Here is a 19,133-nt window from a genome sequence, read left to right on the forward strand (position 1 = left end):
GATTTCCGATCGAAATTAGCCGGAAGGATTAAATTGACAAATCGTCAATAAGTTTAGGACTAAATTGACACAACTAAAATGTTTAAATTAAATTGACCGCCCTATAATAAGCTTAGGACTTTTTGGACAATTAGCCCAAATAAGATAATAAACACCTTTTCTCCATAGTCTCATTGACATTGTAGACCATTTAAAAAATTCATACGAGAGTGTTGTTGTGTACATTCATTAACAACAAGAAATTACTAAAACCTTAAATCAAACAGGGTTAATACCACACAAAAAAACCCAAAATTGGTACACCTGTGACAAATTTACCCTACATTAGTTTATATTAAATTTTATTATCAAATTGCTGAGTTGGATGACACGTGACAATTGACGGGTGTACCAGTTTGGGGTTTTACCCCTCTGTTTGTCATAGATTTACCAATTTGTAGTTTTTTATGGTATTAATACAATTTAACGGAGAGTAAATTTGTTACAAATATATTAGTTTGCGTTTAGTTTGGGGTAAATTTGTCGCAAGTGTACCAATTTGGGGTTTTTTGTGGTCAAAAAATTAATTCGTAATAAATTTGTCACAAATATATCAGTATTGGGTTTTCATGGTATTAACTATTTATATTAACAATAAACCATTTCAAGGCATAATATGCGACATCATCATTTAATTGCATAAACGGAAGTTTATGAAACCGATTTAACTCGTTTTTATTTCTTTTCAAACTAATAACTTTGCAATTTTTTTTTATCTGGCCCTTCGGAATAATTCTGCATATGCTATTGCTATGTGGACTTGAATCGTCTAATAGATATGTATGAGTTATTGAATCAAAAGTAATTTATTCATTTCCCTCTAGCGTAAAATGCCTCCAATCTTTTACTAATTTATCTTGGATAGTGACTGCAACGTGGTGGATTTGGGAGGCCCGACCCTATTTCAAACTCGAAACTGGTGAATCCTTTATGAAAATCGAGCCGGCTCCAAATTTGAGTTGGAATTCTAAATAGGGATCTCAAACGCATCCTACTTAAATATGATCAGGGAAAAGTATCAAAAAATTATTAAATCTATTGTATTTGTACTAATTTAGCCCTAAACATTTCAATTGGACTAGATTGCCAAAATCCCATGACGTGGGATGTGTGGCTGGGAGGTCTCCGTTACTCCCTAGAACGACGGAGCCGTAAGTGCTTCAAACTAACGGTGCAGTTTGAGCCTCTAGTGTCACTTCAAAAGTAACAGGCTACCGTACATTGATTAATTAATAATTTAGCTTAATTAGTAGAAGATTGCATGCATTTTATAAAAGAGGGAAATGAACGATTTTGTTTAATTCAATAACTTAATATTGATATAAAATAAATTTCATATGGCACGGCTTCAAGTCCACGTAGCAAATTTGAAAAGCAAATTTTAACTCCCAAATAAAAAATTAATGGTATATAATAATACACAGAAGAAGGAAAGAAAACATATGCGACACGAACAATATATATTATAGACTTGCAGGTCTCTTATTATTATTATTTTTTTACATCAACATACACAACAACAAAAAACTCCATGATGGACACTAACAAAGGTCCGTCCAAAAAAAAAAAAAGATGCTAACAAAAGCAACAAATGCTTCACCCGAACAAAAAAAGAATGTAAAAGCAACACATTATGTGTTTTTTAGTACATTAGTACAAGACAAGCTAGTCATTCGGTTTCCTTGAGAAAATGAGTGATGCCGAAAGTAACGGTGCAGTCAGCTTGTCATTTTCCTTCGTTTAATCATGACAAGTCGTATTATTTTAAAATGTAACTTTTGATATATTTTAAGTTCGTATTAATTTTTTTATTTTTTGGTACATGTTTTTAACATGTCAATTCGTATAAACAAAGTGCTAAACTGCTCTACAACCACTCGATCGTGGATGAGGTTATGTCTTGTATTGATTCGGTTATTTATTTTTTAGCAAACCAACCGTTCATATGATTTTTATATAAGGTTAATACCACGAAAAATCCCAAACTGGTACACCCGTGACAAATTCATTCAAAAGTAATTTTTTTACCATAAAAAATCCCAAATTATTACACATGCAACAAATATACCCCAAACCAATATTTTGACCATAAAAAACCCCAAACTAATATATTTGTGACAATTTTACCATCCTTAAGTTTCCGTTAAATTAGATTAAAACAACGAAAAATCACAAACTAGTACACCCGTGATAAACGGAGGTTAAAACCCCAAACCAGTATATCTATCAACTGTCAAGTGTCGTCTAATTCGGCATTTTGACAATAAAATTTAACGGAAACTAAAATAGAGTAAATTTATCATAAATGTACCAGTTTATGATTTTTTGTAGTATTAACCCTTTTATATATAAGATTGTTCTCTAAATAAGATGTAGGACCCGTTTGGTATTGTTGCAGCTAGGCTATTCATGTTGTGTTGTGCTCTAGCTACAAATTATCAATGCGTTTGTGCTCGTAAAATTCTGTACGTGTCAACGAACGTGTTGAACAAGTAATATAATGATGAGAAGAGTATCGTCCCACAGAGATTGATGATAATAAACCAATTAAATATTAAAAGTGGACTAATTCTAAAATTTATCTAACTGATCAAAATATAATTGAGAACAAATAAAAATTGACAATTTTTAAAAACGAAATTTTATAAACTAAAGGCAGATAATCAATCAGGTAAAATATGTTAGAGCATCCGATTTCACCATAACCACTATATATGAATTTCGGATCATTATGCATACAAGAACAATATCAAACATGTGATAGCGGAATTTCCTAGTCTATTTACTATCCTATCTCTAGGTATAGCAAACCTACTCAGTTTATCAATTCACTATATTTCTATGTGAATTTAAATAAACATAAGCGCATTAAAATCTGTGAATATTCCCGATTTACAATGAATCTTTTGGACCACCTTATCACCGAAAGCTACACAAATAACATGGTATATTTCTATCCACATTTAAATCATGGTTATATATTATAAGGAGCAATTACATATTATCACTTCTCAGTCTCAAATATGCACATCAGATCATTCAAGTGGTGGCCAGTCACCTAAACACATTAAGCACAATAATATATAACTCACATGAATGAAATTACTTGCAAAGCATAAAAAGTATGAAATTCATATCATCATGGTTAGGCTACATCGTAGCTCTAACAAAGAAAATTAGAACATAATAGAAGAAAAAACGAAAATATAAATTAAACCGAACATCTTGAATCAAAGAACAAGAATTCTGTCACCACTTTTGTCTTCTCTTCAAAATACTTGAAAAACTCTCAGAACACTGAAAACAAAAACGATCTAAAAGAAAAAAACTCCATGTTCCCCCAAGTTATCCTATTTATATGATAACATCCAAGACTCTTCTCACAAGACAATTGCTTCTTTTTCGTATAAAATTAGGGAATAAATCGCAGAATTCCCAATGTGATATCCACCTTCTAACTCTTCTCTGGATTGCATATTCCTTTCCTTCTTTTTGCCATATTTTCCTTATTTTCTCCATATCTCAATATTCTGCATAAACAAGGAAAAATTAAGTAAATAAAAGGAAATCCAAATATATTCTAACAAATATTGCATTATTTATTGCCTAGAGTAGATAAAATAACTCTATTTTTATAGAGTTATCAGTTTGATAAAAAGCTGTTATGTTATTATGGCTATCAAAATTACGAAAAAAGGCCTATAACATTATTCTATATTTTTTGTGCTTGTAATTGAAGTTTTTGGCATATACCATTTTTACCATAATAGCATAACAACAATAATAATTACCATCATTGTCATCTATTGATGACTATAACATCTATACGACCTCTTTTCTTTAAATATTATTATTGATATTATTATTTTATATGTCATAATTATTATGCTTTTTAATTATCTTAGGAAACTTATTGTGATAATGTTATCTTTTATTTTTTCAAATTCCTAAAAAAATTATTATAATTCTCGCATAAAAGGTTTAAAAGTTACAATACCTCAACTCTACTAGAAGCAATTTTGTGGAAGCAGTTGTGGAACTATTGAAATTGCGAAGAAGCTGCAGCTATAAGCTTTTTACCAAACGCTTCCAAAGCATTCTATATCACAGCTACACACCTAATATATCCATTAGCCGATTCATTTTTATCATATCACTATGGTTCATCCCTGTCCCTTCCCTCCCTCTCCCTAAATTTTGATTTGGCCTCGAGATTAGTGGGCTTAGGATTATAAAAATTGACCGATTTCATAACCATATCATCCTATTAGACACAATTAATGGATCGGTTGTGTTCATATTGTTCCCATGTAAATAAAATTTGACCCTTCGAACATGTTTAATTTCATATGGGTCGTGCCACGTCAATCAATAATATAGCCATGGAGCTTTACCCTAAATGTCATTTTCCCAACTTAATGATTGGTGTGTGTATATATATACATATGGTTAAAACCAGTAAATGTGTAATAATGAAATGCTTGAGCTCCTAACAAAATTGAAAGTATAGAGAGCTCAGTCTATGAAGTCTTTTACCTCTTTTTCCTCAAAAGCCATTCCCTCCACGAGAACCGTGCATGACTTACACACGGCTGCTGAAGTCAGCCAGTTTGCAGTTTGCATCCGTACCACAGTGAATCCAACTTCCTCTTTTCCCCATAAAAATTCACATGTTAATTTATTTCACTCACCGTGGAAAAAAAAAAGGAAAAGACAAAATACAATCTCATGCCTTGGGACTGTTGAAGTTAATGTCTTGTATTATGTTATCCAAGAGATTATGAGGCGATTCTGAAATGCCCCTTGACGACTGGACAGCACGGGATTCCCGCTCCCCGGTGAGCGGGTGGGGGTCCGGGGGGCCGCCTCGGTGGGGTTCGCGGGGGCAGCGCCCCCGGGCCGCCAGAGGCATTTTATGTTCAGTCATAGAAGGATCTCTATGGGAAAGTTAAATATTTTAGGCTATGTGGGCAATTTTGTAATTTGTGCCATGTAGGGTTTCGCTATATATATTTAGGGCGAAACAGGTCTCTAGAGAGACAGGAAGGAATGAGAAAGAAAGGCTGTACACTTTTCTACGTTATTAGTAAAACATATCTCATCTCCTCGCGGACGTAGTTAGGCGGAATATATCCCCTGCTGAACCACGTAAATTCTTGTGTTGTGCGAATTTCCATTACTTTTCTTGCATCGTTGATATGATCGAATTTAGATATTCGACAGGGACAACATGCATGTCCTGTCTCGTTTTAAGCATGATATTAACTTGGTAATTAAGGAATCAAAGTTGATTTATAGATTAAGGGAATACAAATTTTTATTTCTTTGTGCGTAAATAGACTTATCAAAATAGATCGTAAACCTTTCAAAATAAGTTATATACTCATTTTTTGACTCATATTTAATGGGTTGATTTATTATATGGATTAATTACATTTAGTAAATGGGTAATAAATGAATTTAAAATTAATCCACAACTCATTAAAATCCAACCCATCTCTATAACTCTCTGTTCACTGTCTCTCGCCGTCACTTGATCTCGAACTCGTTCACTCTTGGTCCCATCTCAGTTTGAGTATGAATTTCTCTTAATTGAATTAAATATCGAAGAGTTTTAGATCGGGTATGGGTCGCTAGATTTATGTTATATCGAAATAGGTCAACGAGTTAAATGAGCCAATTTGAGCAAAATCATTTTTCACCCGATCACCCGGCTCAACCCCACCCATTTAACGGCTCTACATGCATGAGTAATTTCGTGTCCAATAAGTGTTCCTTTCTCTGGCTGCTTCGAAATTTCGAGATGGTCGAGACAAAGGCTTCGACATAGAAAGCTCGAACGAAATTTATGTAAGCAAACCACACTAAAACTGAGCAAAACCGGATTTACAAAAGAAAAGGAAAGATAATGTCACGCCTACGAAGCTGCCTACGAAATCCAAAACACCAAAAGTCAAAGTAATCTGCCGCCTCTGAACCGAGCTTTGAAACGTCACTTGATGATATCTTACAAAGCTCGTCTCTTTCTCGAGCTGCTAGCAGTCTCCCTCGACCTGTGCTCGACTTGGCTCTGCCGCCTCTTCCCCCACCGCCGCAGCTGCACCTGGAGAGCCGAGATCGCCGCCAGGAACTCCACGGACTGCGCCGGGCTCAGCTCGTCCAGCACCCCCTTCAGCGTCTTGAGCCGCACGCAGTCGGCGGCCTTCATGATCCGCTCCAGCCCGGTCGCCAGGCCCTTTATCGCCGCGTCGACGAGCACGTCCACTTGGCCCCCAGCTGCTGCGGTTACCGCAGCCTCGCCCCGGCGGCCGGCGAGCCGTGCGAGCTCGACCATCCTGCGCTCCGCCACCCCGACCTGCTGCCGCTCCATCACCCGCTCCACCCTCTCCTCCTCGAGCCTGATCTTGGCCCTCAGCTGCTCGAGCCTCTTCATCTGGTCCTCCGCCACGAAGGTGCCCCCCTGCGCCCGCAGCGCCTCGAGGACGCGGAACGCCGTGGAGGGCTTCCACCCGGTGAGCCAGGAGTAGGCGTTCTCGAGCGGGCTCGACCACGGCGGCGAGAAGAAGGCGAAGAAGTCGTCGCCGCCGCCCCCCACCGCAGCCGCCGCCGCCGCCCACTTCGCGGTGTAGTACTCCTTGTGGTGGGCCGTGAGCTTGGAGACGAGGGCCCGGAGCTCCTGCTCGGTGATGGAGGTCTCCCTGGACGCGCTGTGGAGCTGGTGACAGTACTCCTCGAGCCGACACACCCACTTCTCGAAGTAGTCCGAGAACTTCTCCTCCGCTTGGGTCCTCATTGAATAACAACAACAAAAGAGTGAGATACAGAGAGAGAGGTTCTGCAGCAGATTTAAAGGAGAAGGAGCCTGTGGTTTTGAAGAGAGAGAGAGATAGATGGACGGTGGAGGAGGGGGAGGGAGGAACAGATGGAGGGTGGATGGGGACGCCACGAGGAGGTAGCCAGTGGTGAGTTCTGCAAGTGCGTGGCTTGTGTATGCCCTAAAGTGGGACGTGAACTTAGTCCATCCCATGGGTTAAACTCACGCTTTGCTACCCTCAAGTGACCATTATCTGCTTCCCTCGATGTTTCGATAAATCTTTCAATGATCCGGTGACGATCCCGATTCAACAGAGATTAATCGAGACACTATAAGGAGCACCTGACATTTATGGAAATAGAAGATCCGTCGCGTTATGGGTGTGAAGATTAAAGACGGTTAATTTTCCATCTTGACATCGCGTGAGCAGGGATTTGACAAGACGTACGAATCACCCGAATGAATTTAGAACTAGATATACCAAATCGGTCTAAGGTTTCGTAAGTTGATGAATTTAAAGACGCGACACGTTCTCATTTGTCCCCGGAGCTCATTTTTCCATCTGTAATTGTCTCTCGAGTACCCCATGCCCATGCAATGCAAAAGGACTTATGGCGTTTTCAACCTTTGACCATTGGGCGGTGGCGGTGGTGGTGGTGGAGATCCCCCATTCTCCTCTGTTCTCTGGACGTGAAAGGTGGAGGCCGTGGGGTGAACCGACGCGCCACGTGGAGGGCCGGGACGACCTTCGTGGCTGCCCGAGGTCCCCACAAGGTGTGCACTGCTGTGCCGCACCTGCAACGCTTCGATAGGTCGTTTCGGGCTATCCCCATTCTGATTTCTCCCGCCATGCTTTGACGTCATGTCACTGGGACAACTCCGAAATCGCATACCAGAAAAATAGTATATTAAAAGGGGGTTAAAATCATCTAAACCTCTAAATCGATACACTCGTAATAAATTTATTTTAAATTAAATTTTTTATTATCGAAAATCTCAAACTAATATGCATGCGACAAATTTACCCTAAATTAATTTTTTGACCACAAAAAACCCTAAACCGGTGCATTTGTGACAAATTTACCCTCCGTTAAATTGGATTAATATCACGAAAATCACAAACCGGTACATCTATGATAAACGGAGGGTAAAAGCCCAAACTGGATACTCCATTCAACAGTTACGTGACATCCAACTTAAAAATTCGATAGTAAAATTTAACGGAAACTGACAGAGGGTAAAATTGTCATAGGTGTACTAGTTTGGAAATTTTAGATGTCAAAAAATTAATTTGGGGCAAAAATGTTCGCATTTTTTGGTGATAGAATGTTGGTATGCTAGCATGCGTAAGTCCAGTTCTGGGCTTGGCTGTGATCATTATTTTGATTAACATGGTTTTGAACTAACTTGTGGTTATTACTTTTTGTGAGCAGATGAGTTCATATGTGTTGTATGCTCCATTTTAATAATGCGAATATTTTAGGTTAATGAATTCAAGTGTTTGATGATGAATTTCGACCTATCTTGCTTGATGCCGCCGCCGCCATCCTATTTTGGTCATATACAGCCTGCTGTCGTCCTGTTTGGCCAGAAATGCATTTGGTGCAAAGCCAAGTGCAGATCTGAACAATACTATTCCAAAGGCAAAGTGCAAAAGCTGCGTAGGGTCTGTTTAGTAACGTTTCTGTTTCTTTGTTTTTCTGGTTTTTTTTTCCCCGGAACAGAAATCCGTTTAGACAAAAAAATCTATTTTTTTGTTTCTGGAACAAAAAAGTGTTCCAAAAATAGATTTGGAACAGAAATAAGAAGCAAAAAAAATTTGCTTCCTGATTTCGGAACAAGAAAAAAGAAACATTTTTTTTCTGAACCCTATCTTTTTCTCACTTCGTCTTTCCAACGCAGTGCTCTTCCTCCCAGCTCACCACCTCCAAAGCATTGCCTCTGTCCCGCCGTCCCTCTCTGGTGGCGTCACCTCCGTCCGGTCGGTTCTTTTTGGTTGTGTTGCCTCTGTCCGGTCGCCTCTCTCCGGTGTTGTCGCCTCCGTCCCGTCTTCTCTCTTCGGTGGCGTTACCTTTGTCGCCTCTCGTCCAGTCCAGATCTACACACAACTCGCCTCCGGCGGTCGCATCAGTTCGGTCGCCCTGTCCAGTCGTGTCGCCTCTCTTTGGTCGCCTCTCTCCAGTCGCCCTTTCTTCGCTCGGCTGTCGATTGCTCCAATCGTGCTCGCCTCTCTCTCGGTTGCTTCTCTCAGTCGAATCCAGGTTTTTCGCTTCGATTCCTTGTGGTTGTACATTCTTTAGTTTGATTCTCACTTCTTGAAGTTGAATGGCTGCATTCTGCATATGGATTTGCTCTTATTGTTTGTAAATTTGAAACCGTAGCGTCGATTGATGCTGTAGCGTTGATTACATTATGCTATCAATTAGTTGGAGTTATCGACCAACCGCTCTTTGTCCACAAAGCAGCCTTCCAAGTTCTCTTCTTAGTCTTGCTTTGTCGCGGTTCTTCGTCGCAGAAGGACAATAGCTTGATAGTAAATTAGTTTCATTAAGTAGATGATAGGTATTTATTGGAGGGATTGGATAGAAAAGAAGAAAAAAACGTTAGAAACAGGGAAGCCGTTCTTTTCGTTCTTTCTTATTTTTTGTGTCTTTACGTGCTCCTCAACGGACAAAATCTGCAGAGGATACTCAGCACAGGCTTCATTGCAAGATTCCTCCCGTAAATTCTGTCGAGTTCCATTGCAACTCATTCGTTTCCTTTTATATTTACATGGGATTCTTTCAATCTCACGTGCCAAATGAGTGTCCCTCAGAAGAGATTCAAATCGCGAAATTGTTTCTCTGCCCTTGTATGGCCGAATTCATACACATTAGTCAATCGTGTGTATTCTCTGTTTTGATCATCAGGATCGTGAGGTCTCAGTGTCATACTAAAAAAGAGTAGTGGACAGCTGTTGTTTCGCTGTTAGTATAGGCTTGCAAAGGTTTGTTTAAGGTGTTTACATATCAATTCACATATTCAATTATTTATTGATGCTAGGTTGTATTCATGCTTGTGGAATCAAATTGGACTTTATAATCTCTTGACTTGGAATATTGTTTTAGGCTTTTTTAAATTTCTAGTCTTTTTTATGAGTAGCTAGACCGGTTAGAGTATTTGGCTGTATGATTTCCTAATCTCTCGACAACGCAGAAAGTGGTTTTCCATCTATATGATTATCATGAACTCATATGATGTTCAACTAGTGAAGGTTAAATGGCATCCCAGAAAGAGGCATTCAACGCAAAGTGGACGGAGTCTTTAACCAACTTGTATGTCAGTTTGTTGGTAGTAGAGGTCAAAAAGGGAAATCGCACCTCTTCTACTTACAACAAAGCTGGGTGGACTAACATACGGACTGAATTCAATAAACGGTCAAGACTCCAATATAATCAAGTGCAGTTGAAGAATAAGGTGAACAAACTGAGAAAACAATATGGTAGTTTTAAGAAGCTTCTTTCACAATCTGGATTTGGCTGGGATAATGTCAACAAAACAGTTGTTGTTGATGATCCAAGTATATGGGAATGTCATGTGAAGGTATCATTTAATCTTTGGTCATTTTGAGATCAATGTACATGTACATGGCAAGAGGTTTCATTGTCTTACTGACGTATATCATCATTGTGAAAATTGCAGGATAATAGTGAGTGGGTAAAATTCAAAAAAGATGGGTTTCCTCAGTATCCTGACTTGTGTATTGTATTTGCTGATACATATGCTACTGGAGAGCATGCAGTGGGAAATGCTGAAGATTTGATGGTGTCGGACGAAGGTGACACAAATGGTGGTCATGCAGACTTAAGTTGAGAGGATGTGAGTGAACACCATGTTGATGAGGGAGTCTTTACATCTGACAAAACTGCTACTCCAGTTCATGATAAGCACAAGTTGGATAGAACTCCAAATACCAAGAGGAGAAAACAGAGTCACTCTTCTATTATTGGTAGCACCTGCAAAGCCTTACAAGATTTGATCAAAACTAGGGCAAGTCAATCTGTGACCGGCTCTATCACCTCACAGGTTGCATCACCACCTGTAGACCCCTACTCTATAGCTGCTGTGATTGGAGTCCTGGTAAGCATGCCCGAGTTAGAGCAGAATCTTTACAACAAGGCAGTGGAACGAGCTTGCGTTAGTCCCGCATGGAGGGAGGCTTTCATCATATCACCAGTTGAAAGGAGACATGGACTTCTCCAATGTCTTTAGTAGATGTTAGGAAATGTACTGTGGATTGCGTGGGGTTTCATTGACTGTATGACTAATGTTGTTGGTTGTTATTTGGTTTTTTAAGATATTGATGTTCAGACTATTGCATGTGTGGTGACTTGGGTACGATGGATTGAATGGAATTTTTATATTTGGTTTGTTTCACTTTATGACTTAAGTTATTTGTTGAACTTATGTTATTTGTTGTTATTGGGTATTTTTTTCGTATATCTATATTGATGTTCTTGTATTTGTGTTATGGCATAGGTACTATGGAAGGGGGACAAAATAGTGTGTCCAGTGGGCAGGTAGCACAAGTTAAACAGGTTTTGGATGACATTGATATTGACGTAATGATAGTATGGTTGAATATTCTTGAATTGGACATGTCTGTTCATACCAAAGAACCTATTAGGGATAGTAAATTGTCAGGACCCGAATGGGTAAGGGAGATTATTTATGGACATTCAGATAGGATATATGAAGCCTTCAGGATGGAGAGACATATTTTTCTGAACCTATGTGGTTTAATGAGCGCAAGAGGTTTGTTGAAAGATAGTCGATATATAAGGGTAGATGAACAAGTTGGGATATTTTTATCTTTGGTTGGTCACAAAAACTCCAATAGAGATTTATGTGAAAGATTCCAACGTTCAGGAGCAACAATAAGCAAGTATTTTAATATAGTGTTGAAAGCAGTTATTGAACTGTCAAAAGAAATTATCAAACCATCTTCCTTTGATGTTGTCCCAGAGGAGATTCTTATGGATCCTAACCATAAACGCTACTTCAAGGTATGATTTTCATATTGATTATACACAATCAAATACATGTAGTTGATAATCATGTGTAACACTAGACTTTCATAAAATCTCAGGACTGCGTAGGTGCTATTGATGGCACCCACATTAATGCTTCCATCCCTATATCGCAGCAAATCCCATATAGAGGTAGGAAAGGAAGTACCACACAGAATGTGATGTGTGCTTGTTCGTTTGATATGAAATTTACTTTCGTGTATGCTGGGTGGGAAGGATCTGCCAATGATTGTCGGGTGCTCTCAGCAGCACTCGAGACTCCTCGATTGCAATTTCCTCGACCACCACTCGGTATTTTCGTTGTCTACAAGATATATTTTTCTTTATGATTGTATAACTGTTGCATATCATAACAAATTTATTTATACCTTCTTATAGGCAAATATTATGTGGTAGATTCTGGTTATGCAGCACTTCCAGGATTTTTAACTCCGTTTAAAGGTGAACGGTATCATTTGAACGATTATAGGGGTAGAGGGAGACGGCCCAGAATAGCGAAAGAATTGTTCAATCATAGGCACTCTTCACTTAGGAATGTCATTGAGAGGTCATTTGGAGCATTAAAGAATCGCTTTTTCATTTTGAGACACATGCCTCCATTTTCAATTCGAAAGCAAGCACTTATTGTAATTGCTTGTTGTGCTCTCCATAATTACATTCGTGAGGAAGACAAGATGGACAAAAACTTTTCCCATTATGGAGATCCGGAGTACCCGTTCGGACCTACACAAATGGAGGTTGCAGACGATACATCACTTACGGGGGTAGCTGAGATAAACGTGATTAGAAAACATATTGCAAATAAAATGGCAAGGGATCATAATATGGATGAGATTCCATGACTTTGTATTTTCGACTTCTGTAATGTTTGTTGTAAACTATTATGAATACATTTATGTTAATCGTATTAAGGTCATCCATGACTTTTGTAATGTATTTGTAAACTATTATGGATACATTTTTGTTAATCGTATTAAGGTCATCCGATTTTATATCATATATGTTATGATTTATTTTTTAGGCCATGCCACTCTCATAATGACCACATAAAAGTGTTTTTTTTTAAAACGTAAAAATCATGAGTTTATGAATGTTGAAGTGATTAAAAAATACCAAAGAAGTTATCTTCTTAAAAAACTTTAAGCAAATAATCATATGAAAAAATTAAGAATAATTTTTTTTTTCGGGAATAGAAATTTTGTGCAGTTACTAAACGCGTTTCTATTCTTTTTCTATTCCAGGAACAGAAATTTTGTGCAGTTACTAAACGCTATTTTTTTCTCAGAAACTGTTCCAAGAAATAGAAATAGAAAAAACTATTTCTGTTTAGAAATTGTTTCTAGGAACAGAAACGTTACTATGCAGACCCCTGGTCAAATGCACAGTGTTGGGTAAGGGTAGACCTGTTAAACGGGTGAATCGGATCGGGTTTGGGTCGGGTCATAGATGGTCTAACTCAACGTGACCCATTTAACCCGATTATGATCCATTTATTGCAAAGCAAATTTCTTGACATATACCCAACTCATACCCGACCCGACCCATTTAACTAAATATAGGAAAGCTTATTTCTGATAATTATTTTAAAAAATTATATTGTTAAAACATTTTATTGCAATACAAATCTAGTGAACAATTTTCATATATTTTTTTTAAAAAAATTGAGACTCTGTTTGTTTCGCAGAAAATATGACATTTCTAGAAAATGTTTTCAGGAAAATGAAAATGTGTTTTTTAAATTTTTATTTTAAAAAAATCATATTTTAATTATTTTTCTTTTCTTTTCCTTTTTCTTTCCTTTCTCCTTTTCTTTTTTTCTTTTTTCTTCTTCCCCGCCAGTGGCTGGCCATGGCGACGGTCAACCACAGGCGAGGGACGAGCTCGCCGGAGGCCGGCTAGCTCGAGTCTCGCTGAGGTCGGCGAAGCTAGCCGACCTCCGACAAGCTTGTCCCTCACCTGTGGCTAGCCACTGACAGAGGAAGAAGGAAAAAAAAAAGAAAAAGAAAAAAAAAAAGAAAAGGAAAATAAATTAAAAAAATAGAAAAATAAAAAAAATGACAATAACATGTTTATTATTCACTTAAGCTAGTTGGGTAACCCATTTGTGACCCATTTAATACCCATTAAGTTAATAGGCCAATCAATTAATGACCCATTTAAGTTTACTCTTAAACTAAAGCCAACCCATTAATAATCCACAATCATTATATATGGGGTAATAAATGGGTTATTGACCCATTTACCACCTCTACCAGATGCAGAATGCAAGTCAAGTTCACTTGCCAAATGCATTGCTATACATAGCCTTTGCTCAGTAGTCGTATGGCTTTTGACTGACCATATATTACCAATTGCACTGTAATTTAATAGCCAAAACCTAACCCTCAAACCCAAAATTTAACACCTAAACCTTAATAAACTTCTAAAGCCTAAATAGACCATTGTAACCCCAAACACTAAAGAATCCAAAAACCTTAAGCAGACCCTGATAATCCCCCTTCCCAAAAAAAAAACTCTAAATAACCCCTGAAACCCTAAGCAGACCCTAAAAACCACTAAACCATAACTTTAAACAGACCATGTCCAATATTAAACGGATTAATCATAGTAAAAGTCGATGAAACACAATGGAGAAAAGAAGGAAAGTGTGAATTGCCACCTTCATAGATTTGTAACATGGCTCAAGCAAGTGTTTTGATGAGTACAGATTTTAGATATGGTCAGCAGCCTAAAAACCCTTAACCAAGCAATCCACCCTAAACAAACCCACTCTTCTATCAAGACATATTTTAACCAAAGATGCTCCCTCAATGGTGTTGGAAGAACAAACTTCGAAGTGCCTTATCACATATAGAATATATGGGAGTATGCGTGAGCCAATATATAAGTGTGAAAGTCTTCTATTATTAAAGATGAAAACGATGGGCTTAGTGGGTTGGACCTTACTATACCCGCATGCAGATGCGAGATTAGTACTTTACACGCACATGGAACAGATTTGGCACTAATCAATTATTATTATTATTTATTTATTAAAATTCGGATTTATAGTTGTAGAATATTAATAACCTTTGTGTCATATCAATAGATACGGTTATTTTTTTATTATTTAATTCCGAATTTTATTTTTGCCTAACGGTTATTAGGTGCTCTTATAACCCTGAAAAGGTTGTCTTTCTCTTATAACCCTGAAAAGGTTGTCTCTGTTTATACATATTTTTTGCTATTAATTACTCAACGTTTCCGTTCAATAGAAAAACTTCCATTTTCGTTTTATCTAAAGATATACAGTCTTCTTTCCAATTGTTTCCTATTTGAGAGTTCTTGGAGAAATACCAGAATTGCTATTTGGTAATTTCATTCCGAGACTTTGTTGTACCTTGAGGATTTTTACCAGTAAATACTAGTAACGTTGTAGGGCAAATAATTCCTTAAAGACAGTGTTATCACGCCTCATAATCTGATTTCATTTTTCACAGTTGATTTTTCCACAACAAACTAACCCTACATTGACCCATCCTTATGAACTAATAGTCCGAAGAAAAACCAGGTCTTATTGGTCTTGCATATATCCATGAGTTCCTAGCCTTCCACCACTTTCTTTCAACCATCATCTCGTGGTCATTAGATCCTCCTCTTTACCTAGAGTTGGACCAAAGGATAAATCAATTAGTCCGGAGAAAGTCAAGTGCAACAAGAACAACATTAAGAAATAGTCAAGTGTAGATGGAGACCTGCATCTTCTTTCTTCCCATATATGACAACGAGCTTGAGAGTCGAAGATTGAAGCAAGTTGTTGGACTGTCTTAGGTTGCGACGCGGATGGGGCCGAGGGCGTGCTTTGCTATCATATGCTACATGAGCCTGATGAAGAAGCTACTGTCGACTGTGTTATGAAATTTTGTAATTGATCCTTTAAAGATTCTATCAAATTCAATATATACTTTATTAAAGGAGATAAAGAGTGATTTCAGGAATTTAAAAGAACCTACTCTAAAGCAAATTGAGTTTGAGGAATATTTCCTCAAAGGGAAATTTTAATATTGGAATTGTTGCAAGTTCTAAATACTTAAATATCGGAGGTTGGAAAAATTCCGATGTAATAGAAAAGAAACGCGCCCTTTTCTATCAATAAACGATCCTTTGTACTAGGTATTAGAGTCTGTTAGAGAGTTTCCTTTCACTTTATGAATAGATCTTCTTCTCTCTTTTTTCGCGATGATGCATATTATTTTGGTAATAGCCGGAAGTAACTCATTAGAATTGGGGTGATTCGGAAGTAACTCATTAAAATTAGGGTGATTCAATGGATATAATTAGACCACAAGTAGAAGAAACTGATTTTTTAAGAAATATCTTACTTGCCTTTAGAAGAAAAAAAATTAGGGAAAAAAAAACTTCACAAATACACAATAATCACAGAAAGGGGCAAAATTTTGAGGGTATTAACTGAAAATTCCCAATTTTTCACAATGTTAAGGGATGTTGGCTTAGATTTGTCCCGAACCTAGGAGCCTTTTTTGACCCATTCAAAAGTTCAACAGTATCGTTGAAGTCTATTCTATGGGATTAACCCTCGCTCTCTTAGCAAATTGTAAGACTCCAATTGTATAAAGATGAGATTGATTCTTATTAATCATGACATGCCATCTATGCAAAACAAAGACGCTTTTGTCTTTTAACGAATACAAAATCAGAGTCATGCTTAATTAAATGGACTGAGCGATTTTTCGACAATTATACATCAATACTGACAAGATTAGGACTTGATTTCACGAATTTTGAAGCAATTAACACTCGATTGCATTTGTTTGAGAACATTTAGGGCCCGTTTGGTTCGGCTTTTCAAATACTACTTGGGGGAATGCAAATACCTTTAAGTAAAAGCCACTTGGGGAAATGCAAGTGGTATTTGGTAAAAAATTATTTGAAAGCCACTTGGGGAAATGCAATTGTGTTTGGTAAATTCCTTTTTACAAATGGGCTTTGGGAGGTTTTTTTTTTTTTTAGGCTGTATTCGTTTGCGGAAAAATATTTTTCCGGAAAATATTTTCCGCATTTTCCGGTGTTCGGGGGCGGAAAATGTTTTCCGTGGGAAAACATTTTCCTTCCCCACCCCCAAATCCTTCATTGTTTTGAGGAAAATGATTTCCTCTTTTCGCAAAGAGGAAATCATTTTCCCCAAATTGAAGGCAAAATTGCCCATGGGAAGGAAAATATTTTCCGTGGGAGAGGAAGTTGATCGCCGGTCACCACCGTTGGCCGGCCGCCGATCGCCGGCCGCCCGCCGCCGCCGCCGGTTCGCCGCCGCCGCCGCCCGGTCGCCGCCACGTCGCAGCCCGGTCGCGGTGAAAAATATTTTCCGAAACTTTTTCATATTGGTCGCCGAACACCAGAAAATTATATTCCGGGAAAACATTTTCCAGGAAAATGACTTCCAGGAAAATATTTTCCAAAAAGAGAATATTTTCCGCCAAACGAACGGAGCCTAAGTACCCTTCGCTGGCTCCGGCGAAGGGCTACAGCCGCCGATGAACCAGATCTAGCGCTGACGGCCGTCACCCGAGGAGGCCTGAGGTCGCACGACCTCAGGCCGTCACCGCCTGGGTCGCGTGACCTCAGGCGACGGTCGCTTGGGGTTGTGCGACCGCCCAGGCACCAACGGGGTCGCGCTACCCAGGCGGCGACAGCCGCCTGGGGTCGGGTGACCTCGCCAGCCCCTCGCCGCCGACCGCCCTATCTGGCCACCCTAGGCGGCCACGCTTTGCTGAAGAATTTTTTTTTTGTTTTTGGAAACAGTCAGCATTTGTGGAATGCCGAAAGCCTAAAGCTGGTCCGGCTTGCCAGCTTTCGGCTTTCCGGACTAGGAAAGCTGAACCAAACGAGGCCTTAGTACTCTCCACAAGATGTTTAGGACAATTAGTTGAGATTTTTTCCAAGAGTTATTGTACCGTCCCCTTATATTATGTTATGGCCAATGTTCATCAACAAATATCGGAGTGTTCTTTGATATAACCATTTTGAAATAAGTTCTTTTTCATCCTTTACATAGTCAAGGAATATTTCATTTTTTACATAGCACTAGAAATATTTCTATCACAAGAAGAGATAAGTGCACTGAAAATCTTAAAATTTGTCATGAAAATGCAATTGAGTTCGATACCCCTATTTCTGGCTTCCATGGACCCGAGCCTGGCCTGGAAGGGGGCCGCCTAACCTTGATTGACCTTGGCTCGGGCATCGAGAACTCGAGCCCTAGTGCAACCTGGGCACGGGCACTTGGAGCCTAAGCCCAGCCTCTTTGGACTTGAGCTCACGCGCTGGGTACCCGAGTTCAAGTGTTAAGAACCTAGGCATGGGCACAGGGGTCTTGTGCCTAGCTTCTTTAAACCTAGGCTTGGTCTCAATGGATCCGGGCTTGGGCACTGAAGACTTGGGCACAGGCGCCCAAGTCCTAGACTTGTTCTCTATGGACCCTAGCTTAGGGACTTAGGCACGAGCGTTAGTGTCCCAAGCTCGAAATCTGTGTACCTAGGCTCGAGATCAAGGAACTGGGCATGAGCATCGGGGTCCTCGGGCCTAGCCTCTTCGTACTCGAGCCCGCTACCAAGTAACTAGGAATGGGAGCTGGGCTGCCGAGTTTTTGGTCCAAGTACCGATGTCTAAAACATATTTTGAAAAATGATTTTTTTAAAAATTTTTGAAGGTGGAAATCATTATTCTTGAATTTAAGCATAGGTTTTCCATCGACTCATTTTTTCTAAGCGATTCTGTTGACACCTAAATTTTGGCTAACCATTTAATAATCGGTGCATAGAAAATTAGGGATTAATCTCTAACCCCCAAAACAAAAATATTAAAATTAGATTGCATAGCATATAGTTTAGAATCATGTAGTTCAATTACATATTTGTATTGGATTGGCGGTGGCTGGACTTAAATGGATGGCTCTGAACTTAATGAAATTGGACTAAGCCCAAGTTCAAGAAAAGTCTTAGCCAATCCCATGGACATTATAAGAGCTGAGATTTTCGTTGGCAAATGCCAAGTTGGAATAATTGAATTATCGAATTATTAAATAATATACTTAGAGGATAATTCATATTATTCTATGAATATTTAGCTAGAGGAAATAATCAGAAAATTGCCTACATTAAGTATCGAAATTAGGAAATAATATATCTTGCCTCTTGCAAGATAACCCTAGCTAA

The 19,133-nt window shown here is 38.6% G+C and overlaps 2 protein-coding genes and 1 pseudogene across 2 annotated transcripts; 2 read left to right on the forward strand and 1 right to left on the reverse strand.

Annotated features, from left to right (window-relative positions):
• Positions 1-5,839: 5,839 nt before the first annotated feature.
• LOC115682127 (protein DOG1-like 4) lies at positions 5,840-6,884 on the reverse strand. Its single transcript, XM_030606270.2, has one exon. The coding sequence runs from the start codon at positions 6,830-6,832 to the stop codon at positions 6,047-6,049; it is 786 nt and encodes a 261-aa protein (XP_030462130.2). The 5' UTR covers positions 6,833-6,884; the 3' UTR covers positions 5,840-6,046.
• Positions 6,885-10,026: 3,142 nt separating this feature from the next.
• Positions 10,027-11,104, forward strand: LOC115667913 (uncharacterized; annotated as a pseudogene).
• Positions 11,105-11,376: 272 nt separating this feature from the next.
• On the forward strand, positions 11,377-12,764 carry LOC115667911 (uncharacterized). The gene is made up of 3 exons (XM_030589438.2): positions 11,377-11,898; positions 11,982-12,213; positions 12,301-12,764. The coding sequence occupies exons 1-3, from the start codon at positions 11,377-11,379 to the stop codon at positions 12,762-12,764; spliced, it is 1,218 nt and encodes a 405-aa protein (XP_030445298.2).
• Positions 12,765-19,133: the final 6,369 nt, after the last annotated feature.

Source organism: Syzygium oleosum, unplaced genomic scaffold, assembly GCF_021117445.2.
Source record: "Syzygium oleosum isolate NSW1041296 unplaced genomic scaffold, Sole_v2.1 Sole_v2.18, whole genome shotgun sequence".
Lineage (NCBI taxonomy): Eukaryota > Viridiplantae > Streptophyta > Magnoliopsida > Myrtales > Myrtaceae > Syzygium > Syzygium oleosum.